Source organism: Folsomia candida, unplaced genomic scaffold (genome assembly GCF_002217175.1).
Source record: "Folsomia candida strain VU population unplaced genomic scaffold, ASM221717v1 Fcan01_Sc001, whole genome shotgun sequence".
Taxonomy (NCBI): domain Eukaryota; kingdom Metazoa; phylum Arthropoda; class Collembola; order Entomobryomorpha; family Isotomidae; genus Folsomia; species Folsomia candida.
Window position 1 is genome coordinate 6,650,212 of NW_019091193.1, and position 25,248 is coordinate 6,675,459.

General features: G+C 36.4%; 5 protein-coding genes, 1 long non-coding RNA gene and 1 other non-coding gene across 7 annotated transcripts; 3 read left to right on the plus strand and 4 right to left on the minus strand.

Moving 5' to 3' along the window:
- Positions 1-1,104: 1,104 nt before the first annotated feature.
- Positions 1,105-2,188, minus strand: LOC118433850. The gene is made up of 3 exons (XR_004833615.1): positions 1,913-2,188; positions 1,575-1,800; positions 1,105-1,460 (listed from the first exon to the last, which is right to left on the minus strand). It is a non-coding gene; the product is annotated as an uncharacterized LOC118433850 (long non-coding RNA).
- A 2,395-nt stretch (positions 2,189-4,583) lies between these two features.
- On the minus strand, positions 4,584-5,633 carry LOC110841646. The gene is made up of 4 exons (XM_022087330.2): positions 5,498-5,633; positions 5,231-5,426; positions 4,927-5,167; positions 4,584-4,860 (listed from the first exon to the last, which is right to left on the minus strand). Exons 1-4 carry the CDS (start codon positions 5,561-5,563, stop codon positions 4,716-4,718), a joined length of 648 nt encoding a protein of 215 aa, XP_021943022.1. The 5' UTR covers positions 5,564-5,633; the 3' UTR covers positions 4,584-4,715.
- A 1,287-nt stretch (positions 5,634-6,920) lies between these two features.
- Positions 6,921-10,580, plus strand: LOC110842041 (zinc finger protein 84). Its single transcript, XM_022087749.2, has 7 exons — positions 6,921-7,096; positions 7,207-7,532; positions 7,600-8,036; positions 8,110-8,458; positions 8,547-8,804; positions 8,871-9,197; positions 9,272-10,580. The coding sequence occupies exons 2-7, from the start codon at positions 7,207-7,209 to the stop codon at positions 10,122-10,124; spliced, it is 2,550 nt and encodes an 849-aa protein (XP_021943441.2). The 5' UTR covers positions 6,921-7,096; the 3' UTR covers positions 10,125-10,580.
- A 477-nt stretch (positions 10,581-11,057) lies between these two features.
- Positions 11,058-11,129, plus strand: Trnap-ugg. The gene has a single exon. It is a non-coding gene; the product is annotated as a tRNA-Pro (tRNA).
- A 3,045-nt stretch (positions 11,130-14,174) lies between these two features.
- On the minus strand, positions 14,175-15,198 carry LOC118434009. Its single transcript, XM_035846635.1, has 2 exons — positions 15,132-15,198; positions 14,175-15,029 (listed from the first exon to the last, which is right to left on the minus strand). The coding sequence occupies exons 1-2, from the start codon at positions 15,184-15,186 to the stop codon at positions 14,488-14,490; spliced, it is 597 nt and encodes a 198-aa protein (XP_035702528.1). The 5' UTR covers positions 15,187-15,198; the 3' UTR covers positions 14,175-14,487.
- Positions 15,199-16,591: 1,393 nt separating this feature from the next.
- Positions 16,592-18,238, plus strand: LOC118433747. Its single transcript, XM_035845981.1, has 4 exons — positions 16,592-16,763; positions 16,824-17,371; positions 17,539-17,766; positions 17,871-18,238. The coding sequence occupies exons 2-4, from the start codon at positions 16,853-16,855 to the stop codon at positions 18,042-18,044; spliced, it is 921 nt and encodes a 306-aa protein (XP_035701874.1). The 5' UTR covers positions 16,592-16,763; positions 16,824-16,852; the 3' UTR covers positions 18,045-18,238.
- Positions 18,239-21,968: 3,730 nt separating this feature from the next.
- On the minus strand, positions 21,969-23,408 carry LOC110863263. Its single transcript, XM_022112522.2, has 2 exons — positions 22,930-23,408; positions 21,969-22,809 (listed from the first exon to the last, which is right to left on the minus strand). The coding sequence occupies exons 1-2, from the start codon at positions 23,298-23,300 to the stop codon at positions 22,056-22,058; spliced, it is 1,125 nt and encodes a 374-aa protein (XP_021968214.1). The 5' UTR covers positions 23,301-23,408; the 3' UTR covers positions 21,969-22,055.
- Positions 23,409-25,248: the final 1,840 nt, after the last annotated feature.

Sequence of the window (25,248 nt, forward strand, 5' to 3'; positions counted from 1 at the left end):
ATGTGATTAAATATTTCATCTTTGAATTGTTGTTAGTTTAAATAAAATTATTAATAAATTGATGATTTTTATTTATTCAGACTTTGCAAAATTTCCCACTCCTGTTGGAAAATCGGTTAAAATAGCCATTCGAATTGTACAATGTTGTATTCCACTCGTCGCCTTGGGTAGATTCATATGGTTAATATTGTTCTCGTGTTCACAACCACTGATTCTTATCTCAATGATTTCGGACGTGTACATAACTCAGGATTTGAACATTGTGGCAAAGTATTGCGTTACAAGCATGATCGGATTTTTCGACGCATGGATGTGTCTTCATTTGATGTACTCTTCTTCATTGTGGATCATCTACATCTTCTTTGCTGGGATACTGAGTTTCGAGAATTATTTTAAAATTCTACAATGGTGAGTATTCAGTTCGCTGAATGAAATTACAAATTACATGTGCTTTTATATCTAATTACAGTGAAATAAGCAAAATTCGAAGCGGAAGAAGGATGAGGAAATGCGTCCGGTTTTATAGATCCTTGAAGATCCTTGAGATATCATTCAACGCTTACGTGGCGAATCAATTCCTCCCGGCGGTCCTGCTTTGTTGCCCGGCTCTGCAACTGATTGGACTTTTGGGTTGGATAAGCAAGGATCGATATGAAATCGAGATGCTGACATGTCTCGCCTATTCCGGAATAGGAGTTGCTTCATTTGCATGTACCGGTTTTATCTTCAGCTTGGCTTCATATCTGTATAATGGATCAGACAATGTCGCAATTGCGCTAAGGAACAGGGCTACCTCGTTAAATGCGAGGGAACGACCTGTGGCAAAAAGAGAACTTCGTGCCTGCTCTGCCATACAAGTGAGACTTGGATGGAGCCATATTGGCAAAAATACAACCCTCATGATTCAAGGGATATGTGTTAATCAAATTATGAACATGAGTTTAATCATGGAAAGTCTTGGAGTATAAATTTCTGTGTGGATTAAATGAAAGTTAAATTGGATTGCATATGTACCTATGTGTGTACTATCACTTATGTATCTTTAATCAAGAAAGATTGAGTAGGTGTATATGCAGATAATTATCGATCATCCATAAAAACATGTTATTCTATTATTGCGGAAAGTACATTTATTACGAAATCTAAATTGATGGGTTAAAGTACCTAATGTGCGGATTCAACACCGCACATTTATAAGTTCAATAACCTGACATTTTAAATTAAAGTTTTACGTACCGAAATTGTTCCATTATGCAATAATTAAATATGGTCACTTTCTCATGTGAAAACATTAAAACAGGAGAATTAATATCTATGTTTAGTTGTCGTGACAATTAATTATCTTGATTCTAGCCAATACATTTTAAAAAGAAACATGTACAATCCGAGATATTAGACTACCGCTCATATGCATGACCAAAAAACGTCAAAAATTCAGCATGCTACACCAGTGACATCATCTAAAAATCATTATAAATTATGATAATAAATTCATAGTTACATAAATGCATACATGTGTACATACATATGTATTCATGTTTTATTGGTAGCCATATTTATGTGGATGTACTTACAATTAGTTTTTCTGTTACCTGCTTTCTCTTTTGCACTTCATGAAAATATCTAAATGCTAAACTTAAAACCAAAATAATGCAGAAGAGAAATTGTACTAATAAGGATTCACGGATTCAAACCTTACTTAAATTCTGATAAACACGTATTTATGGTTAGCACGATGAGTTCACTTCAAACTTGTTTTGTCAGACGGAACATTTTTCTGGGGCTTCCCGAATCTAAATACTTTAATTTATTCATGTACCACACAAATTTGATTTGCTACAAAATACATATGTCCATATGGACACACACTAGTATGTCCATATGGATTAATGGGTTTAGGCCCCCCACTCACCTGTATTACAACGTCTTGAATTTGTAATATATTATACAGAAATGTACTCACTGTAGCACAGGTCTTTTAAATGGTAAACGCAATTTACGATAAGAACACGGCCTGTTTTCTCTGGAAAATACGTGTGGCGTTGGCTTGAACTTGAACTTGCGTGTAAAAATAGTAAACCAAATATGTATTTACGGGTGACTGGGTTTATCCGTTCGTTATACAACTGAGGAAACTCCAGGCGGCATCCGATTATGACTGTTCAGTGAAAACCAAATTAAGTTTCAATCCAGGATAAGATAATCCTGTCAATTAAACGTTGTGAGGCGTAGTTAGCGTATTAAGTAGCCAGCAGCGCGGCTCACAGTAATCTAATCTGGCCTGGAGGGTGGAAAGACCGAGTGCCAATAAATAACGAATAGGTTGACCTACGCTAATTTTATAAGGTTAGGTTAGATAAAACGCATTCAATTAAGTAAACGGATGAGCACACAGAAAGTGCATGCTAGAAAATACCGTAAATGATCCAAAAATGCAGGAACTTCCCAAACGTTGAATTTAATCGAAGTCGCATATCCCGGATTTTTGTTCTTTAGTTCTGACTAGTATATGTGCATATGTATGTATTTATGGCTTAATATGATAAGTAAGAGTAATAATGTGCTAATAAATAAGGACTTGTTTAACTGTGGGGAATTTGCGGATATTATATTGACAATGGCTTAACCAAATAGTACTAATTAATGATTATCTCCTTGTTTATGTAACATTCCAAAGTTGCAAGTCATTCCATTTCCAGACAAATATCAGTTATGAACTGGACTTATTGCAAATATGGTTAAATAAATTTGACAATGAGGCCTTTAGCGTTCTTTTTTGATGAGACGGTAAAATTATTAATTTTCTGTACGTTAAAACCTACATAAATAAATCCCTTTTTATCCCGTACAAAATCATATTGGAAGGACAATCCACTTATCTAAATTTTTGGGAATCACGTATCGTAATCAGGTGAATCGTTAATTTGTTTCATGGTATGGGCATAAATTATTTATTCGTAATTTTAATTGAAATTTTAGGTGTATGTTGGAAGTAATTTGCCGGATCGATCAGAATACTCGGCAATATTAATATTAACTTATTTAAATATCAAAAGGCAATTTTTATTACAAGCGTCAGAGAAACAAGGTTGATGTATTTAGGTTGAACGTAATAAAGACAAATTAAGTGTTCAACTAAATTAGACGGATCATAGTTTCCTCATATTTGTGCGATAAAAGCTTCTCATGTGGATTGCAAGAAAAGATCTAACTGTGGGAACAGGTACCACAAAAATTGGAGTCCAATATACATACGAATCAAGATGAAGAATGAACAGAAATTTTAGAAAACACCGCAATATCCACATCATATACGTAATCTAAGAGATTCGAGTCATAAAAATATTTTGAACCAGTGATGTAATGAAACTAACATGTTTTGAAATTCCAGATGGGAGTCCCGTTACAAAGGCGTGCGTATGTATGCTGAGGATGAACTTAGAATTTTCCTCATCATTTCCTAAAACCTTACCCCTACTAATTTCCTAATTTGAAATCCTAACATGGTGCTTTATAGGCTTGGTGATCGCTTGTCTGCTTTTGATAAAACAAGCGCAAATATGCTAGCAATAGCATTGATCTGTATGCATGTGTAAATCTGTACATATTTATGGTATCATATTATACATGCTCTATGTGTCCAATGTGTCTATTACTAAAAATTGCCAAAATCATCAAATTATCAAGTATGACAAAAAAGTTTTAAAATATAATTTTTTCTGTGATAGCTCCTCCACCTGTACCAACTTGTAGCACCATTTGGAACCCTATGTTGTAAAATTTGGGCTATCGATTCTTCTTAATGTTGTGTCAAATTCCTGACATAATGACCATATATACCATAGTCAATTAGCGATGAAGAAATACATATTGCTATTCATTAGTTACGTATGGTTGCACGATTTATGTACATACTTATAAAAGTTGGGTTAAATAAATAGTTAAAATGTTTTTGATGGCCACATTAGAATTATTATTGACTTTTCCAGTTTTTAATTCTATCGACATAACCTAACTAAGATTGCTAAGTTAGCAATGCTAACATAGGCAAAAGCGTTATCATTAATAGTTTATTTTATAAAAGACTGATTACACGTGCTCAAAAATGATTATTGGAAATATTTAATATATAAACTCTTTTAAAAGTTAGCGCAAATGAATTTTGACACCACTTATTCTATTCTCTAAATGTATAATATTTGCAGATAATAACAAGTCCTTTAATTTTTTGCTTGAGTCTATCCATAAATGGTGGCAAGTCGTATTTTCACTGTGATCATTGAAAATTTCTGTCAATATGGTTCCTGAAAATGAAAGGCAAGCGAACCAATTGCGCCCCATGGGATTTTAAAGTCTTTTTGCGTATCAGTAGTAAAATTACTTGTAAACATTCAACCCTTTATAAGTGCAATTACATTTATATATGAATATACGCATTTATTTGGTCAGTACAAATGTATACCAAGTTTGTGTTCCCTAAAAATGACGCACATGTACTGGGATTGTTAATCTCGTAAGTAGATTGTTTTATTTATATGCAACGTTCAAATGTATTCTCTAAATAACTAAATTAAATTTACTAATATGTTTATGAAATTTCCAGATTTTTATTTCAAATTCGTAAAGCAATCTTATCCATTATATAGGTATACATAAGTTCACAAATGTCAAATCCTTCTCATATAAGAAATGTGCTTATATTTATTAATCCATGCTTAGTAAGCAAGATTGTACTTGGTCACTATTCCAGCCGAAACTTGTGGATCGTAACGAGTAACTCCGACACCAAAGACGTTGGCCGTTGTTCCAATAATTGTTTGAAAGAACTCGGAAAGTCCGGCCATCATGTTGGGAAGGAATCTATAATTAAAATATTAAATCGTGTACTACAACAACTTTACAAAAACAAATCGATTAAAATCTGACCTTGCAATAGGGTCGAAAATTTTCCTGGTAATTCCACTCTCCTCAGCCTGTCGGGTCATGAACAGAATGGAGTCGATCGCACCGTTCACATCGGCGGGGATAACTCGGACCTCGTTGCGTCGAATTAATTTCAAAACCTCAACAAACTGGTTGGGCAGGTCGAGAAGGAGGAGGCGCGGCATGTACGCGACGACTGAGGCGAGGTCGAAGGTATTGGTGACCACGGCGCGCGTCAGTGTAGCTAAATATTTATTGAGTTGATTAGAAACGTGCAATTTGATAAGATTTTGCTATATGTACTAACCAAGTGCGATGGTGACATTCGTTCCGGCCTCTTGCGTCGTGTTGGCGAGTCCGTTGAGAACGGTGACAAAATTGGTTTGAAACCGATCCGTTGCGCCTTGGACAGCATTGGTCAATTGTTGTCGCCAGACGGACTCGGCCAATGGGGGCTGAGCAGGATTCGTCTGGGTCTGTCTCACCTCGGCAGGAACTGGTTTCTAGAATTCAGAAGTAAATGAAAATGTCAATCGTCTTAGAAAAATTACTAATTTATTTTATGTTGTCTCACTTGTTCAACGCTCAAACCCAACGCGACATTCGCAATTACTAGCAAAAGACAAATGCATCTCGTCATGGCGAAAAGTAATTTGTGGATAAAATTGTACTGTTTGGTATGTATTGATGAATGATGTAGAGGTAGTTGAATTAATGACATGTCTCGTACCTCATCCCCTTTTTATATTCCGACTGAAAGTCATCATTATAATGCAAGTGGGGCAGAAATAAATACGATTCTGCCTGCTTTTATTGTTTGGTCCAGACTTCCATGAAAGTGATGAATTAAATGTATATTAATAAGTACATAGTCGTCCCATTACAAAAACTAGTGTGAAACTGATGAAATAATTAAACGTGTGTAATCGATTACAATGATTCATGTGTCGTTTATTTTCTTGTTGAGTATTTAGGAGAGACGAACATGACAGATTCTGTAAAAAACTGGGGTATTAAGTAATTTAGCTAATTTACATTTGTAAAATCATAATGAAGGGATTGGGGATAAATCAGAGTTTGTAAAGGGTTAACAAACATTGTGACATAGTTCTCAATTTTAATTTTAATTCATTACACACACTTTATACAGTTTCTGAATTTGTGAAGTAGGTATTTAGGTGACTGAAAGTGATTTGGAAAGTAATGAATAAACATTTCATAAAGCAGACACTCGGTTCATGCAAGGAAACTAAATTTCATATCGCACATACATAAATTTCTTTCAATTACGTAGGCTATGATTTACTGGAATTACTATAATTATAAATTCAAAAGTAGAAGAAAGTGACTTCTGGACTTTGGAAAATGATATCAGATAGGGATTAGATTTTGCATTACTTTGCTGTGCTGTTTCTAACTAAAAATCTGACATACCACTTTTAGCTATATTTTGCAGGCTCTTTGTTACATGCTATTTCTTTAAAGAGTTATTTTGGGAGTCTAAGTTTGGAGCAACTATGTATATGCATATGCAAGGTTCCTAATAGGCGTAAGCTTTTGTATAATCTCGAAAAATATCTATAGTCAGATTAAATAATCGGTAATCCTTAACCCACTTCTTTCATTTGTTCAAGCAATCTGTAATTCAATATCAAATATATTCAAGTAAGCTAGGACGTAATTCAGTTCAAATTAGCGTGTTTATGTGTACAATTTATGCACTTATTTAGATTTCAGCCATATTTATGTACACATTAATATTTAGGGTAAATTGGAATTTATTGGGTGATGGATTTATCTGGATCCTTTGATAAAACATAAGTAAGAAATACATCTTGCTGCATACCGGTTTCTTAAAAATTGCCTTGTTTGAAGTACATAAGTAATTTCCACGTGAAATCAGTGAATCTCATGAAATTATTCTCCATGAATATTCATTTTGCATACCTTGCTGCCTTTGTTGTTTGTTACTGCGTTCTGTTTGACACGTGATACTACTTTAGCGGTTGTTCTCTGTCCACCTACTCTGAGAATGTTTTCAAGTAAAAAATATAATATGAAATAAATAAAATACTTATTTTCATTCCAATTTGCAAATACGCCAGGCTTTTGTTTCATCGACTAATTGAATGCATAATATTTTGTGAATTGCGATACTCTGAAAGCTGACAAGGTGTGTGGTATAAGTATTAATATTTTTATCTTGTCGTTGTTTATAAAAATTAGCTCTTTTCGACTTTTTACTTATTTTATTTTATTTTAATAATTTGATTTTGTCTTCAGATGCCTCGTGCTCTTCCTGTTTGTGACGATCCTTTTAATGTACACAAGAAACGAGTTAATAAAACCGTTAAACCTATTGGTCCAAGTCTACTTATTTTCAGCCGTGAACATTTTCCTGGTCACAATTGGACTGCACAAACTTTGCTTTGTATTGGTTGTCGGATGAAATTTTACGATGCAAGAAAATTAGCAGCAGTGGCAGAAGCGCAATCTCAATTACTAGAAGAACCGAACGACGAGGATGATAACTTTTCGGGACATGATGACGACGATGGACCTCTTTCTCCTCCTGCAGATATGTCGCCTCATCCTTCGAACAGCCAACGGTAAGAATATTAGTTTAGTCTGTTAATTATTAATGTTGAAATTACAATGTGACGTTGTTTATTTTAGAGAACAACGACAAGGCAAAACTATATCTTCTGAAGCACACAACAATCCGTTCGTCGTCTTGGACCGTGACCCCGTCGTTGAATCGTTCATAACTTCTAGGCCCCTCGTGGATGGAAATAAAGTGAACAAAGTATGTTTTGGTTGTGGAATGTCTCCGTCGAAGGGTGGGCCACGTACACGCCCAAATTTGGAGCAAAAGACCAACCTGTACAAAAGCATCATTATCAACCCATCTTTTCGAGCTAAAATGTCGCCATCCATGTACAATAATTTTGCGCACAATGACCAAAGTTGTGGTGATTGCTGGAAAATGATTCACGAGGTTTGGACTTTACACCAAGAGATCGTCGCTACCCAGAAGGGGTTGGACAGATTAGTTGAGAAGGGAAGAGAATGTGTGATGAAATCTAAATCACGGGCGAAAGTGAAGTCTGCGGGTAGATTCATACAATTTTACATATAATATTAATGCATATTTACGTGTGTTAACAGTTACTATTACGTTTATAGAAACCTTACACGCGTCTCAAACCCCTAAAAGACATCATAATTCTCCACCAGACCTTCTATTCTACCCAAAAATTGACCATGACGCAGTTGTTCATATCAAGGAGGAAGCCAGTGACCACGGTGAAGATTTTGATGTCGATGATTTCGCTCTAATTCCTGAGATAGACCGCTCGGAAGATCGGTTCTATGATGGAGACGACAGAGATGAGAACAGCGAGGAGAAGGCTGTTGACCAAAAGAATCCTTTTTCTGCCCAACTTTACCGAACAGCAGGATCCGACAATTCTCTACCATCTCAACGTAGGAGCTGCAGAAAGGTCCAGGAGGAAAAGACGGACCCCATAGATGAGTTAGAAGAGCAAACAAACAATTGATAGATACATATATCTAGATTTTAAATGTAATACTTGACATCGTTTTAATTTATTGTTGCACAGTTTGGATTCTGAATCGAGCGACGAGAACTCAACCTCTGATTCCGATTCTGACTACGAGCTGGACCTGTTTAATAAACGAGAAAACAGTGAATGTACTGTTTGTGGAAGAGAATTTAGGAAGTTCAAGCAATTGATCCGCCATGAAGTTCTAGTTTGTAAAGTTGCTTACGACAAAAGGGAATTGGATCGAGTCAACATCATATTCTATCCGTGTAAATTGTGTGAAAAGCAATTTTCTTCTAGCTCTCAATTACAAAGGTTTGTAATTTACATAAATTTCCTTTTCCTTAATCGAAAGTAAAATGTAAAATTGTATATTTCCAGACACGTAAGGAGCCACACAGGTGAAAAGCCGCCCTCATGTCCCAAATGCGGCAAATCTCACAAAAATTTTAATTACACAAATGAGATGTTATGTAAAAAGTGCGAGAATAATTCCGAGGAGGATGTCAAACTTCCGACCCCTAAAACATATCAATGCTCTCACTGTGGGAAACAATTAGCACAACATATCAATCTTATCTCTCATGAAATACGAATTTGCAAACTTCCCTACGATGAGGATGCATTGAGACGGAAAGGGATCAGAATACGGAGATGTGACCATGCTCTATGTGGCGAGGTATTCGTTACATCGAGACAATTTAAAAGGTGCAAAAAGTCATATAAATATTGAACTTATTCAATTATTTGTTTCAACTGATTGTTCTAATTATTTCTCTTAGGCACATGCTCATCCACACCGGCGGAACGATACCTTTAGCCAGAAAACACGAATGCAACCAATGTGGAAAATTATTTATTAGATCCCAGGGTTTAAACCTTCATAAGAAAATGCACTGTCCCGCAGGCACGATTGATATTGAATTCAAAGCAAATTTTTTGGAAAAATTACGTCAGCGGCGCCGCCAACAATCAGTTAGATTTAACTTCCAGTGCCCCAATAAATGTGGGAGGAGGTTCACCTCGAAAACGAAGTTAGTCAAACATTTGGTGACTGCCCACCCCCCAGTCACAGAGGCGGAAAAGTTTATAATGTGTGAAATATGTGGAAAATCTATATCATCGAAACCACACAATTTACGAAACCACATACTTCGAGTTCATGAAGGTGTCATTCGCCACAATTGCCCCCACTGCGGAAAAGGGTTCTTTGGCAAATATCCGTTGAGAGTCCATATTTTTCGGATGCATGAAAAGGAACGAAAAATTCGAACCAATCGTCAGAAAAGCATTCACTGTGATGAGTGTCCAAAAACGTTCCTTTTTGAGACTACACTTACCCATCACAAGAGGAGAGATCATCTAGGGATCAAGAACTTTGAATGTGAAATCTGTCCCTACAAGTGTTACACGGGATCCGATTTTAAAAAACATGTCAAGACTCATGAAGAAAAGGAGGCGCCTCGTTGTGAGAAGTGTGGACAAGTGTTTGGGACTCAGGGAGCACTCACAAATCATCGTAGGCGATTGCAAATTGACTGTCAGGAGTTGCAGGGGCACAAGATCGGGGAGGTCCTAATAATGAACAAGGGAGAAACTGGCGCAGAAGAGTCGGGATTGCAAAAACTCGACTGATTGTAACTTGTTGAAAATGATATCGCTGTGGGGCTGAAGTTCTGAAAAGGCTGTTGACTGACAATTTATATTTTTATAATTAAGTGAAACTTAAGATTTCGGACAATAAATTTCTTTGTTGAATTTGTGTTGTAAAATGCAATTATTATCAACGGAAAGTACACATTGTTCAGCTATTAATTTTTTTTCAAGTGCCAAGTTTTTATAAAAATAAAGTTCCAAAATTTGACAGTTGATCCTTCAGATCGACTACGATTATCTTCTTGCTAAATTACTTATTATTTTTCAACTTTCAAACAATTTTTCTGGCTCTGTACGTTCAGTTTCATATTGTTACTTTGCCCGTCAAACCAAAATTGCGAATTAAATTGGTATACTAAATTTGTAGACAGTGAACCACCTAAAATTAGTTTAAAGACCCAACATTTGAAATGAGTAATAAAATAAAACGCATAACTTGTTTGGCATGAATTATTTATATGTGCATACAAGTTTTCATACAACACCAACCACCATTTATGTATACTGCATCTGTTTGCTCATCAACCAGATAAGATACAACTTTCTTTATTGCCATTGATTTAACATTATTGTTGCATTTATTGCTACCTTGTCCACACTCTAAAGAAGTTCACCACAAAATTATTACGACAATTAAATATTAAGCATCTCTACCATATGGGTAATGACTTGTCACCGCAGACCGGAAGTATCGTAATTAATTATTTGCCGAAAGATATTATCCCGTTCGAACCCAAATTTTGATGTAGCAAGATACGTGTGTATTGTAGTTTCAGTTTACTTCACAATCTGTGCGCTGGTTTTGATTTTGTTATCAAGTTATTTAGAGTGTAGTTGGGAGTCTACTACAAGAATTATATCAATTTTTACTGTCGTTCTTAATTTATTTATGAATTTCTTGATTTTATCAGTGGCTCAATGGTTTAGGGGTATAATTCCCGCTTTGGGTGCGGGAGGTCCCGGGTTCGAATCCCGGTTGAGCCCAATATTTTGCCAAAATTTTCGAAAAATTGCTAATATTTTGCTAGGCTTTATGTCGGACAGAAAGGAGCGAAAACTGCTCGTAATTTGCTGCTTTTGTGTGACTTTTTGTATGTTACACCTCAATCTGCTTATATAACGTACTATAAGGTATCTAGAAAGTAGCATTAACGCAATTACGATAAGCGCAGGTAACCGCGTTAAAAATGAATCCAGATTCATGGATAAACGCTAGCGTGGTACATTTTGTAGACAAAGAACATCGACACGAATTGAGACAGCGCCTTGTGCGTAGTACAATCTCCGAGTCTCGATTCCACAGCAGGTTGTCCCGACTTCTCGTCACCGTGCGCGATGGTCCTCGTTCTCGCAAAACAAGCCAATCCTAAAGCATGGAAGAAGATAGGCTACCTTTACATTTACACGTACCAATTAGGGTGTGATTTTTAATGTTAAGACCACTATGATATTTCTAAGCAGCTCAGTTCGTGGTTATTCAAATCGAATGATATTTTGCATAGTGATGAGTGATATAACTACCAGTTTTAGTGCGAAGTTTGGGCTGAATAAGTTTGGAATTACCGGAGATATGGAGGAATTGCTGAAAACTAGGTGAGCCAAAATGATAAGACCACCTTCGAATTTTAATTCTCACTCGTTTCTCCTTTGGTTCAGACGGTAAAACTAAACTAATTCCACGATAGGAAGATGAAATCATTCAGGTACTGTAACTTGACGTCCAGCAAAACACCGGAACAGAGATTTCAAGGGGTTCTTCCCAATCAAAAACGGCAATTCATGATTATATCAAACAAAGCGCAAATTACTGGACCAGAAAAATTGGCAATTGGCATGTGTGCAAAAGTCACACTGGACCTGACAAAAGGTAAATTGTGAAGTTTTCTCGACTTTAATAGCCATTAACCCGAGAAATAGTGCAAATTTCAAATGAAAAAATTTCCGTTAGCACATTTAGGCGCGTTTTATGGAACTTTCCTTGCCTTAAGTGGTACAAATAGGTCGGTCAGTCACCACCAGCGAATATGCATAAGCGGGCGAGACCTGAATTTGCTCGATAACAAATTTCCTGGGACACAGGGGGACGTAAGGTCATTTGCACTTGTAAATAGAAATGAAATTTTGCCGGACCTGCCGGGTACAAGTTTTACTGGCACGATCTGCGATAAGAACCTCCATATTTCAAGCATCGACAGATGGAAAAGTGTTAAAAAAACTTAATACCAAATTTTAAACCGTTAGTCACACGTCTATGCTACTCTGCATTCTTATAATAATGCGCAAAATTAAAGTAGCTGATTAGCGAAGGTTTATTATGTATTGTAGCAATCCCTATGCAACTGTCTGTCCAAAGAAGTATGTTATCGAGCAAATTCAGGTCTCGCCAGCTTATGCATATTCGCTGGTGGTGGCTGACCGACCTATTTGTACCACTTAAGGCAAGGAAAGTTCCATAAAACGCGCCTAAATGTGCTAATGGAAATTTTTTCATTTGAAATTTGCACTATTTCTCGGGTTAATGGCTATTCAGGTCGAGAAAACTTCACAATTTACCTTTTGTCAGGTCCAGTGTGACTTTTGCACACATACCAATTTTTCTGGTCCAGTAATTTGCGCTTTGTTTGATATAATCATGAATTGCCGTTTTTGATTGGGAAGAACCCCTTGAAATCTCTGTTCCGGTGTTTTGCTGGACGTCAAGTTACAGTACCTGAATGATTTCACCTTCCTATCGTGGAATTAGTTTAGTTTTACCGTCTGAACCAAAGGAGAAACGAGTGAGAATTAAAATTCGAAGGTGGTCTTATCATTTTGGCTCACTTAGTTTTCAGCAATTCCTCCATATCTCCGGTAATTCCAAACTTATTCAGCCCAAACTTCGCACCAAAACTGGTAGTGATATCACTCATCACTATGCATAATATCACTCGATTTGAGTAACCACGAACTGAGCTGCTTAGAAATATTCTAGTGGTCTTAACATTAAAAATCACACCCTATTACCAGAACCATGAGATTCTTTGAAATTTTTACCACATACGCAGATTATGATGTACTATCATCACATAATAAAATAAATAAATTTAAAAGAATAGCGCATAGTTAATTTTCAAATTTAAAATTGTTATAACTTACTCCCCATGTAAAACTTGCTCTCGTGTTTACCTGCTAGAATTTGTATTTCATTAGTTTTCATTAAAAACTCAGTAGATTTGATTTAAGGATTACTTTGTTTTATAACATATCCAAATCCGTAAGAGTTTGCATATGCCAATTCCTTTATTTTTGCTTCCAAAAATGTAGCACTGTTCATCATTTACGTATTGTAAGCGTATGAATGTGAGAGATGTAGGGGGACAAAATAACGCTGTATTGTTCAACGAGCGATATGAAACCGAAGTTTGAGACGGAAGAAAATTGTCCAGTCCCAACTCCGAGCTTTTCGCCTGATCTATGGCTGTATTTCGGTGGTATTTTGGTTGTATTTTGGTGATATTTTAGCGTGAGCACCACGAAAATGATTGCACGGGAAACAGAACGCGAAGAGACGACTGCTCAATACAGAAATTACAGATTCTCCAGTCGATGTGCTTGATTCGGTTTGTTTAACGTAGTATTACCATTACGTTAGCTTTGTTACACTCCAAATTTTATCAATCATTAGAAACTGACCTCCCACCACGCAATGCCAATGCAGCAAATTAATTCAACTTGGGCGAAAACTGGGTAACAGCAAATGCTTATGATAAAATAACGATGGAAATCCAAAAACTTACGAAATAAATACACTAGCGAAATGGATATGCATTTTGTGCATCATGTGGACATGTAAATATGTACATAAGTCTAAGTTCGCATGTATGCAATTTGCTGTTCATACGAGACCAGAGTAATTATGATAAAAGTTTATGCCTTTAATGCTTTCATTTTTTGGACAAATACAAAGGACAAGTGGTGAAACTAACTTCCATGAAATGAAACGCAGATGCAAGTAAACTTCCGAATATTTGTAGAATAATTGATACACAATTTATTTCAAAAACGGCAATTTGCCTTTAATGTGCTACCGCCGCTGGCCTGGCTATCTCTATTAATGAGTAGTCTGGTCAGCCCATATAGTACATACAATATATTTCAAAAAACAAATGGAAGCTTTAAATAAAAATATTAGGATCATAATAGGTATAAATCAGTCGAAAGTTTGGTAAAATAATTGATCGAAAAATGTATACAGATTTTGCACTATATTGAATCGTAAAATAATAATCAATTCATTAAAGTCGGTAGTACCGACTCGGTACACGATATTATTTCAATTCGCCACATGTGTAAAAATTACTGACTAAAATAACATTCCGAAAACCGAATCAACATTCCAATTTTTAAATTCACATTTACGAATCTGTGGAAGTTTTCGACAAAATTTCCTATCCGCAATTTTAAACGTGGACAACTTGTCAAATAGCTCGTCATCAAAGTCAACCATTTCATCGCTGTTCGAATAAAGACCCAAATCGGCCAAATCTGGACTCCCAGCACCATCTCGATCCTTGCTGGATTTCCGCACAAGGAATTGAGATCCTTCGTCGGTACTGGTTTCGCTAAGGCCAGAATCAGTGCTAGAAGAATTCCTCTCCCTCTCAGCCGCCAGTGACCCTCGGAACCAGAAATTACCGTCTTCGTCCTGAACGCAGGCTTTCTTCTGGTGTTCCACGTACCGGGACATAATTCGGTTCACATTCTTGTGCCCGATGTTGGGATGAATGCAGACGAAGGGAGCCGTTTGCGTGTATCGGTTTTGTGGACGGCCGGGGAGACGGACGATCCGTTCAGAATTTCTGAGATACGAGGGCAAGAATCGATTTCTATACGGTCTGCCACGACCTACAAAAATAATTGACTTATTTAAATACTGACATTATGAGTATGCAAAATACAATATCCAAATTTAAATATTAATTTAAGTATGCGAAAATTATGGCTCACTGTTTACGAGAAAACTTTTACTGCTGCAACAATAATACTTCTCAATGATGGACATGATGAATCTGTAACCTGACTAAAATTGAAATATATTTTATATTTTTAATAAGTAATTTGATAGCTTTAATATAAATTTGATTGGACTTACTTTGTCGTATTTGTTTCATCCACAATTTAAAAATCTTGAGATGAAAATTTAGGACAAGTGCACCACGGAGAGAGAAGCGTCTTCTGGGACGAAGAGCACCTTGAACCAATGCTTTGCGATGAATGACCCTCATTCTCGAGGTCCATAGTCCACGCTGAAGGAAAAAGACGCCGTCTTATCAGAGTTCCTTCCACTTCTGACTCAAAGCTGAATTGGGCTCAACTTATTTAGTGGTAGGGTTGCCGTTTTTATCCGAGATTATCCTATCCGATCGGATAGGATCGGATAATGTCGGATAGGATGAGCAAAAATACGATTCGGATATCCGTCGGATAGGATAATTTTTTCAAATTATCCGACTCGGATTATCCGACGTTGTCCGTCGGATATCCGACGGATATCGGATAATTTTGAAATGACGAGTTACGTGTAATTTGTGCACGTTGTATGTGCGAAAGTAAAGTAAATATTTCATCTCCAATTGTATTTCATTATCAGCCAGGATATATTTAAGTAATTCCAGACAAATCTTAGTAAAGCTAGCAGGTGTAAAATTATTACCATGTCAGACACAAAACGGTTCCATTTGTGGTAATATAAGGTTATTTTCCCATTGCTTAGAGAATCAATCTAGTTCTGTGGGTGCTTTAACGTAATTAAGTTGAATATTGACATTGTGTATTAAATTGAACTGATTACATACTGCGTAGTGCGTATCATACCTATTCAAAATAATAAAGAAAAGTGGAGACTTACGGAAAGACGTTTGTCAAATACATACATACGTATCACTTCTAATTCCTACAACTCCCTTAGTAGTTCAGTCTGCTCAGTTCACTTGACATATTTAATTTTAATAGAGCATATGTATGTAAATTGAATACCCGACAATTGTTGGCATTATTTAAAATTTTTGTGTTTTTTCCTAATTAATTTTATTATCCTATCCTATCCGTCGGATATCCGACGTATATCGGATAGGATAATATTTCTGAAATTATCCGACTCGGATTATCCGAACAGTGGACTTATCCGATTGGATAAAAATTATTTTTATCCTATCCTATCCTATCCGATCGGATGGCAACCCTATTTAGTGGACAGGTGCGGTCCGTGAATATGGCCGAGTATATTTACATATCGGTGCTCGCTTCACTGATGCTAACGTAGCACGTTGAACTGGAGGCAGCAAAAGTCAGCGTCCCTTCTCCCACCTGGAGTTCTCGCAAACTTTTTTCTTTTACTTGATAAGAACGACTCGATAAGTGAGGCGTTCGTTCCTTACTTCAATGGCTTGGTTTGGGCTATTGTCGGTTGTGGTGTCTTGGAACTTGGTTCAGTTGCCTTTGTGACTTCCTGAGCCTAAAGTGGGAAGATTTTCCTCGCCTCCTGCTTCTACATCATCACGATAAAGTTTCTTTAAATTTTTCAAAATATCTTCAAGCGAGAGATTCAGAAATCATTTACAACAAAAGAAGTTGAAGCACGTAAGTAATAATTAACTATAATTTTGTAAGGTGCCAGGTTAGCAATCAAATGTTGTCTAGTTTTGCAGTAATTCTTGCTGCGAGGAATTATGGAACACCAACAAGCCGCGCTGCCTCCCTACGGAGTGACCTTCCTCCCACCTCTGGGGAACGGGACGTTTTTAATGTCCCCAGCCTTCCCGCCTGCGGCTCAGGCATCGGGGTCTTATCTAACCCACACCGAAACTCACGGACAATGGGGACCAATCCAGTACTGGGACCCTTCGATGCCGATTTCAATGTTATACCGAGGAGGAAATGACGCTGGAGGTTTCTTCAACTTACTTCCGTGCACTTTGGCAGATGCCCATCTCACCAACAACTGCTTATCGTTTCCCTGCACGACCTGTTTTCACCCGGGACCAGTGAATGGGGTTTATCCGCCTGCCACAGTATCAGTTCTGCCGCAGGGACCAAGTCTTCCTATCGTGATCGTACCGGCCATGGGATACGCGACAGAACCGTGTCAGGGGGATTGGCCAAATCAAAGTCTTTCTGAAATTGGGAGTGACAGCGTGCCTAACACGAGCAAGAAGATGGAAGACGGTTCAGGCGATGGAGATATGATGGTAAGTTTAATTAACTTTATTAATTTCGTGTACTTTGACAAAACATTATTATCGGTTGATTTTTCACGCTTCTTGCCATTTTCCATGACGTTGCGTAAGTTGAGGCACTTTGAGACAAATTTGAGACGTGGTTAGTAATAATGCTGGTCTCTTTATCCATAAATTAGCAGGACGAGCATAAGTCCGAGACAACCCTTCCTTCATCAAGTAGCCATAAAAAGTCAAAGTCTCGTCGACGCCGTCGTCCTCAGCGTCGTCCTCACAAAGATCATCGTTACCCCAGATCCAACTCTGGCAGCTCTCTCACGTTGCACAATCATTGCAAGTTGTGTCTCAGCAATGGGGAATCGGAGAAATTTTACATGTCACACACGCTCCGGGATTCCGAGGACAAGGTGCGTATATTAAAGATTAATTAAAATTTCCATTTTTGACCAACCCCCAAAACTCTGCGCCCGATTTTAGCCAATCTAATGACTCACCTCGTTCTATTTCTCAGGTCTCCTGTCCAGTCCTACGCAACTTGGTCTGCAGCATTTGTGGGGAAACTGGCGACACGGCCCACACTTTAAAATACTGTCCCTACAATTACGACGTCCCACTGGAATTAAGGTCCGCGAATTTTGACCAGGCACGACGCGACGTAGCAAAATTGATGAAGATGCTGAACTGATGTGCAAAACTTAGCAATTTTATGACTAGAATTGATGAACTTTTGTAAAAAAAACTCGCTTTTTTACACTAGCAGCGATTTGTAAAATAATTTAGACTAAAAATATAAATACAGACAAATAATTGTTGTTGCTTTCTTTGATGGTGGTTTTAGTTAATATTATAGATTATCCAATGAATTTACAAATTACTATTACTCTTAATGCTAATTTTCCATAAATGAATTAACTTTGAAGTATTTTTAAAGATGAAAATTTTTTTTGTGTCGCATATGTATGTAAAAAAAATGGTGCAGTAATCGTATAGGTTAAAGAAAATAATACAGAATAAAATTACCTGAATTGATGAATTAAAAGCAAAAAATCTTAAGTCGATATTGTGTCAAGCCAATTATTTCCCATGATCTCATCCCATTACACCAGTGCCTCTGTAACTGCAGGTGAAAGCATTTTCAAGAAATACTGGCAGTAAAATTACGATGGTTTTTATTGTGCTTATCTTTGCACGAAATAAGATGACTTGAGTGGAGAAGGTTTGTTCTTTTCGGCTCATGGCAATTAATGAACATGAAACGATGGGTTTTATACGATCGAATGTGATTCGTTATTATTTGTTTTCTGGACTGATAAAAAGTCAAATATCCCATTTCCTCTGAGACGATGTGAACTATGTATATCTGATAACTACAGCTTATGGAATGGGCTTTGATAAGTATACATGTAGGTAGTCATCAGGACTTTCTAATTAATTAGTCAATCTAATTAATTATCTAGTTAAATATTTAGCATGTTTAAACTAATTACTAATTACTAATTAACGTTAAGTAGTACTACCGAAGCTAATTTTAATGACTAATTAATTAGATAAATGAATGTAAAAAAATAAAACTAAGGCGAGAGGCGCCATTAGAAACAAGAAACAAGCCCTCCCACCAACACTCCCGTCTCGCCGTGGCCCCATTAATATTTTTATATCTGGGGGGTGTAACCACAATTTTATTTTTTGTAATTCTTTCCTGTATCTTATGCAACCATTTCAAAAACCACGTGAGGTACATATTCCAACATGGGTGCATTTCATTCTCGTGTGTGTCGTCGCACCAATGTCTGAAATCAAACTGCAAAAGTTTATTTATCGTTTACCAGTGCAGCTAGCTCAATTCTGAAATTTCTGAATGCAGATTTAGAATGTATTTAACAGCATGATTGCCTATGTTAAACTAATTGGTTTTAAGAAGTAAATATTTAATTTTTTGCACGACTGTTTATAGAAAGAGTCCGGCTGTTTTAAACTTTTTCAATAACAACCGATTGAATTGAAACTTTGGGATCTTGCTTCTGGTATGGATCTTCTTTAAACAAATTAAAAAATGTTTTTGTACATAGTTTGTCGATTGATTAAACGTTTTACGTACATATTTCGGGGCTTTTAAGAATATATTTATCCAGACTCTGTTAATGAATGCTAGTGCTACATATTGAAATGAATGCAAGAACTGCAGATAATAGATTTGAGTCTATTATCTATTATCTTGTGCTAATTTGCGAGTGATTTTAAAAATGAAATGCAATATAAAATTTAATTATTTATCAAATTAAATGCAGTTTACATTAGTATTAATAATTAAAAGTTTAAATCATAAATTGTGGTTACACCCCCAGATATAAAAATATTAATGGGGCCACGGCGAGACGGGGGTGTTGGTGGGAGGGCTTGTTTCTTGTTTCTAATGGCGCCTCTCGCCTTAGTTTTATTTTTTTACATTCATTTATTTCGTCGTTTTTAAGTGAACAATTTTTTAACTCCGTCATAAAAATCCAAATCACCATTCAGTTGAAAATTTTCTAATTTCAATTCATATGCATCCATTATGAACCTCTGTACCAAATTTCAGATCTCACCCGTCACCCCACATACCACCCCTCGCGTTGAAAAATTTTACAGTTTCCCTTTATATGCTTTCATTAGAATCCATTATCAAGCTTCATGTCAAATTTCGGCTTTCTGCCACAATTTTTAAATTTTGGTATATAATATACCCCACCCACTTATTTGGCCCCCACCGGTCCAAATCGTGTTTGGCCCCACCTATCGTCGAACTCGACAAATGTTTGTACTAAAGTTTGTCTAAATCGATCAACGCTTTAGAGAGTTATCGAAAGACAGACGGACATGACGATTACATAAGCCCAGGTTCGGGTCATCATTTACACATATAAAGAATTTCTTAACAAAAGTTGCCATGGATGTAACTGAATTTTTTAAATTTCAAACCTCCATAACTTCGTCATTTTGCATCCGATTTTCATGACCCTAAAGAATGATCGTAATATTTTTTTAAGCCCTTTCGATTCCCCTTTGCCGATTTTTCACTTTCAGCTGAATATTTTGAGATACAGAAAAAAAAGTCACTAAAACGAGAAATACACCATGAAGGTATGAACCGATTAAGCCCAGAGATAAATCCGCAATACTACAAAGAATTTACTACCCATCAGTCGAAACCGCATGTCTCTACGACGTATGGTTCTCTCACAATCTTGTCTGACTGTTTTGAGGTGGGCACTTAACTGCATACTATGGCTTCGCCGTAACCATGCACGTATTTTTTTGTGTGCATGGTTACGTTTGGTCTCGCCTTAGAAAAATCACTAAAATCGCCAATTAATTGTTTAATGTTCTAATTAATTAGCAAATTAATTGGCTTAATTACCAACCTGAGTTAAATTACTAATTAGCAGTTAATTATACAAAACATTTTCCTTCTAATTATCAATTACTAATTAATTAGAAATGTGGCTGGTTAAAAAACTCTGGTAGTCATCATCCTCATCATGCTCATAGAGTCGTAAACTCCGTCAACATATGTGCAAATAAAATCAGATCTTATTGTATTTAGAATTGTAGATTAATATCTATATTAATCTACAATTCTAAATCATTAAATATAAAATACAATTATGAAGTGTTTTGTACTTACTTTGTACTTTTGTTACTAATCTAATCCTAACATAGGATTTCTAAATATGCAGACATACAAAGTGAATTGACGTTCAAAATTTATGCCGTCACAAACACAATAGATGCAAATTAAATATATGAAGAAAATTAAAATAATAATAATTGCTTCATTGTATTTGAGTATTAGTTGTAGCACTCGTACGTACATAACTCGAACCATACGACGTATGTACTACAAATATTATGTTTGTATGTACATACACCATGCACGTAACAAATTATTGCATAGTATTGTCATGGCAACGGGTGTCGTGTGGTTATTTATTGTTGGTATGTAACGTAAATTGTTAAACTACGTATATTATTATTTTTCACAATTATTATTTTCCATTTCCACATTTAGCAGCTGTCACAACGATGAACGCTCAATTTAAGAAACCTCGGTGTTTAACTCTGTGGGAGAAATGTTCGGGTAAGTTTTACACATACATATACATTTTATGATAAAATTTTTATCATTTTACATTAAAAATGGATGCATAAAATAAATTTGCACATTTCCAGAACGCTACCCACACTGGACAGTTTCTGAATGCGATGAGTATTTGGCACGAAGTTTTTCATGTCCGCGACCGAAATCTTTGAAGAGTGGTGCCCCCAAAAATGACTATGACTACGTCGCTGTGAGAGAGAACGTGGAGACGGAGAGGTCAGAGGAAGTGGGTGCGGTTAGGCGAAATTGACTGATTGTAATTAATCATGAATTAGCAACATTTAAATTAAAACTTTTTTGCTCCCATTTTTGTAATTTTGTTTAATTTGCTGACCACATTTCTGATAAATGCATGTGGCTTGTCGCTAAATCAGCAAAAGAAAGTATCTGAAGATATGAAATGATTTATAGTTTGTGACAAGTTTTTAGTATTCATGCAATGTATTTATTATATATATGCATATAATAATCTAATGATTAAAAGTAATCCAGATTTATTTAAGTTCATGCTTTACCCTCTCTGTTCATACAGTAAATAGCTGTGAATTAATAGTGAATTTAATATTGTACTTGCATTTTAGTACTTATCATCACTGCAAGAATAGTACACGATAACAAAATGTACCCAATACTTGGGAGCATAGCCGCTCGTGAAGATTGAGGCAAATCGATGTACCAAATTCCATCACGCCAAGTCGTACAATCGGCAACGACACACCCGTCTAGTCCCCTGTTAATCCCGCCAAATATATAAATACGATGCAGCTTTGGCACATAAACGGCGCTCGTCCATGCAAAAAATAATTCCGGGTTACCATTCGTGGGAAAATTGGCCACCGTTATAACCTTATTTTCAAGGGTGCTTGGGTCAAACTGAATTATCGTGTCTGTGTTATAACCCGCCGATATGTTTCCATATCCGCCAATGATATAAGCAAATTTTCCATCCCATACGGCCGCTGGCATTCCGAGCAATCTTGGAAATGTGGGAGGTCCATAGCTTGCCTGTCGCGTATTCAAGTTGACTTTTGCCACCGGATAAGTCGGTGCGATGTTGTCGTCTTCATTTCCAAATATGAAGGCAAAACCGTCCCCGGAAGAAACTGCTGTCATGAACCAGTAAGCTTTTTGCAAATTTGCAATCCTGGATACTGTGAGATCGGTCATATTGAACAGAACGATGGCTTCTCTTTCATGATGTCCGGCGAGAATATAAACCGTGTTTGGCATGTCTCCAGGAATTGAGACCATCTCGAGATTAGGTGCGGGAAGGTCTGCAACTCTGCTGGTAGTGTTGGCGACAGGGTCAAATCTAAATATTAAGCAATAATCATATAGAGATAAGTAGACATATATGTTTCTGTATGCATTGATAAAGTTGTTGCTCAATAAGTAAAGCAAATTATTATGTAAATTCATTATAGATTGTAACCTATAAATTTCTGTCAATGAGACGTGACCAATTGTTCCGTTTTCACGTATAAATTCAATCATCCCGCCGTGAGTGTAAATATTCCCGGAGGTATCGATCGACGCTGACATTTCGAAAACGGGCAGAGGCAGTTCCCCAATTTGGGCGATATTGTCAGAGGAGATTGTGTATTTGTAGATCTCTGACGACTGCGGAGTGTCGATGCTGTAACCTCCCAAAATATAAATCGAGTCGTTGCCATCATAAACAGCGCAACTTCCGTGTTTCGCTTTGGGAAGCTTCACTTTGGACTCCACTGCGACGAACTGGGATTTCACCAAGGAAGTCGAGATGATAAATATTATGAAGAAAGAGAAAAAAATACGCTCCATGGCTGATAAGTCAATTCGTAATTTATTCGCGTTGTTAGTTACAGGTGGATCTCAATAATAATGAATCGAGTTAATTAGTTAATGCAATGGTTCTCATTGATATATAAGCATAACCGATGTGACATTCTTATCTCGATGTTAACAATCTCGATGCCCTCCAAACGAGAGTGAATAGTGACCCGAGTAATTTAATGGATGTTCACACGATAACGGGATTATATGAAGTAGATACTCAAGTAAATAAACTAATTCTTAAAAAACAGCTTAGGTGAGGCTTGCTTAAAAGAGGAAAACAAGTTGTTATCATCGTGTACTAAAATTATTTGACACATCAGTGTTTATCTAACGATTTAAACTTTTCGGTAAATATCCCAGTAAATAATATGCGTTAGGGACCATTTGCCTCACCGTGGGCCGTAATTAATTGTTTGATGCAAATATACCTTCCCGATGGTCATACATTAATATGAACAATTTACAATAATTAACCTAATTAATTGATGCCAATGATATCTCGATATTTCAAAAATTTACGTAAATATACGGTACTTTATATTAGAAATGAAAGCACACGTAACAAATTTGATCATTAATCGATTAAGAATAACGAAATTCGATTACTCTTAATCAATGATAAGAACAAATTACTCAAAATTATGAGCGCACAGCAATATTAAATAGGCAGCAAAATTGGATTACTCGACCCCAATTACCAGGTTTTCTGAAGACCTCCTAAATCCCTAAATCTCCTAAACTTGTCGTCGTATAAGTTGTGAACTTGGCAAAAGAATGGAAAATCTCGGTAGACTAAATCCAGCATCGTTTCATATGAATTGCATTTACCTATGGATTGTATTTACGTAGTGAACACTAATACCGTTTAAATTTATTTCAATTCCTTGTGTCACAAAACGGCCCACGGTGAGGCAAATGGTCCCTAATGCATATTATTTACTGGGATATTTACCGAAAATTTTAAATCGTTAGATAAACACTGATGTGTCAAATAATTTTAGTACACGATGATAACAACTTGTTTTCCTCTTTTAAGCAAGCCTCACCTAAGCTTTTTTTTGAGAATTAGTTTATTTTTTGTCTTTAAACCTATAAGTAACCAATAGTCCCTCCCAAATTAATTTTTCCTTTAGGGTGTAGAGGCAATGCATACCAAATGATTTCTCGATATTAAAGTTACTATCGCTAGGTATTAAAATTATACCAGTGCGTAAGTTGTATGAGTACCGCTTGGTATAATTTTAATACTGGATTTCTAAGGTGTGCCAAATTAGTTCCCCTGTGGGTGTGGATTCATAGTTACGAATATTCATCAATAGTTATGAATATTCATCACATACAGGCACATACGCAAGTACGTAAGTACAAGTGTAACTTGTTTCTATTGTGCTGGTTGCTAATGGAAACCAGGTATTTATGGTAGGTACTGAAGAACCATTATAAGTAACGTAATTGGTTGCAGATGTCACCAAGAAAAGTTTTTCATTTCTTATCCTATTTCGCTCGGGTTTGCTTTAAATGACGCGTTATAGATTTCTGCACATGAAAATTAAGGTCCCGCACTATCATTGCATGGAAAAAGTGAATTTGCCAGTCGTTTGAAAGTTTAAAATCGATTTTAAATGCGTTAAAATAAGAATGTCATGTCTCTAGACCTGACGGGCATCATCTTCACAGTAAGGTCTGCACGATTGCCTTTTACACCATTTTGATACGATTAGCCGTTTTGCCACAAACTTGAGTGGAACTTTGGGAGGGGGGGTCTGTTCGCATACTTAGGCTTCGCCGTAACCATGCATTTTTTCATGTGGTCATGGTTACTGTGCCTCACCTAAGAAAAACTAAAATGTTAATATTTTATTCACATAAAGTTTTTTTGGATTATCATCACATTTTATTATGATGATAAATGATACATGTAAAATTAATATTC

Bases quoted from the DNA above. Each gene is read 5' to 3' on its own strand.
- LOC110863263 (XM_022112522.2), bottom strand. From the start codon at position 23,300: ATGGAGCGTATTTTTTTCTCTTTCTTCATAATATTTATCATCTCGACT. The intron at 22,810-22,929 runs GTTACAATCTAT...CTTAATATTTAG, and splicing joins TCATTGACAGAAATTTATAG to ATTTGACCCTGTCGCCAACA.
- LOC110841646 (XM_022087330.2), bottom strand. From the start codon at position 5,563: ATGACGAGATGCATTTGTCTTTTGCTAGTAATTGCGAATGTCGCGTTG. The intron at 5,168-5,230 runs GTTAGTACATAT...ATAAATATTTAG, and splicing joins GAATGTCACCATCGCACTTG to CTACACTGACGCGCGCCGTG. The intron at 4,861-4,926 runs GTCAGATTTTAA...TTTTAATTATAG, and splicing joins ATTTTCGACCCTATTGCAAG to ATTCCTTCCCAACATGATGG.
- LOC118434009 (XM_035846635.1), bottom strand. From the start codon at position 15,186: ATGTCCATCATTGAGAAGTATTATTGTTGCAGCAGTAAAAGTTTTCTC. The intron at 15,030-15,131 runs GTGAGCCATAAT...TTATTTTTGTAG, and splicing joins TAAAAGTTTTCTCGTAAACA to GTCGTGGCAGACCGTATAGA.
- LOC110842041 (XM_022087749.2), top strand. From the start codon at position 7,207: ATGCCTCGTGCTCTTCCTGTTTGTGACGATCCTTTTAATGTACACAAG. The intron at 8,037-8,109 runs GTAGATTCATAC...TTACGTTTATAG, and splicing joins GGCGAAAGTGAAGTCTGCGG to AAACCTTACACGCGTCTCAA. The intron at 8,459-8,546 runs GTTAGAAGAGCA...ATTGTTGCACAG, and splicing joins AAGACGGACCCCATAGATGA to TTTGGATTCTGAATCGAGCG.
- LOC118433747 (XM_035845981.1), top strand. From the start codon at position 16,853: ATGGAACACCAACAAGCCGCGCTGCCTCCCTACGGAGTGACCTTCCTC. The intron at 17,372-17,538 runs GTAAGTTTAATT...TCCATAAATTAG, and splicing joins CAGGCGATGGAGATATGATG to CAGGACGAGCATAAGTCCGA. The intron at 17,767-17,870 runs GTGCGTATATTA...TCTATTTCTCAG, and splicing joins TCCGGGATTCCGAGGACAAG to GTCTCCTGTCCAGTCCTACG.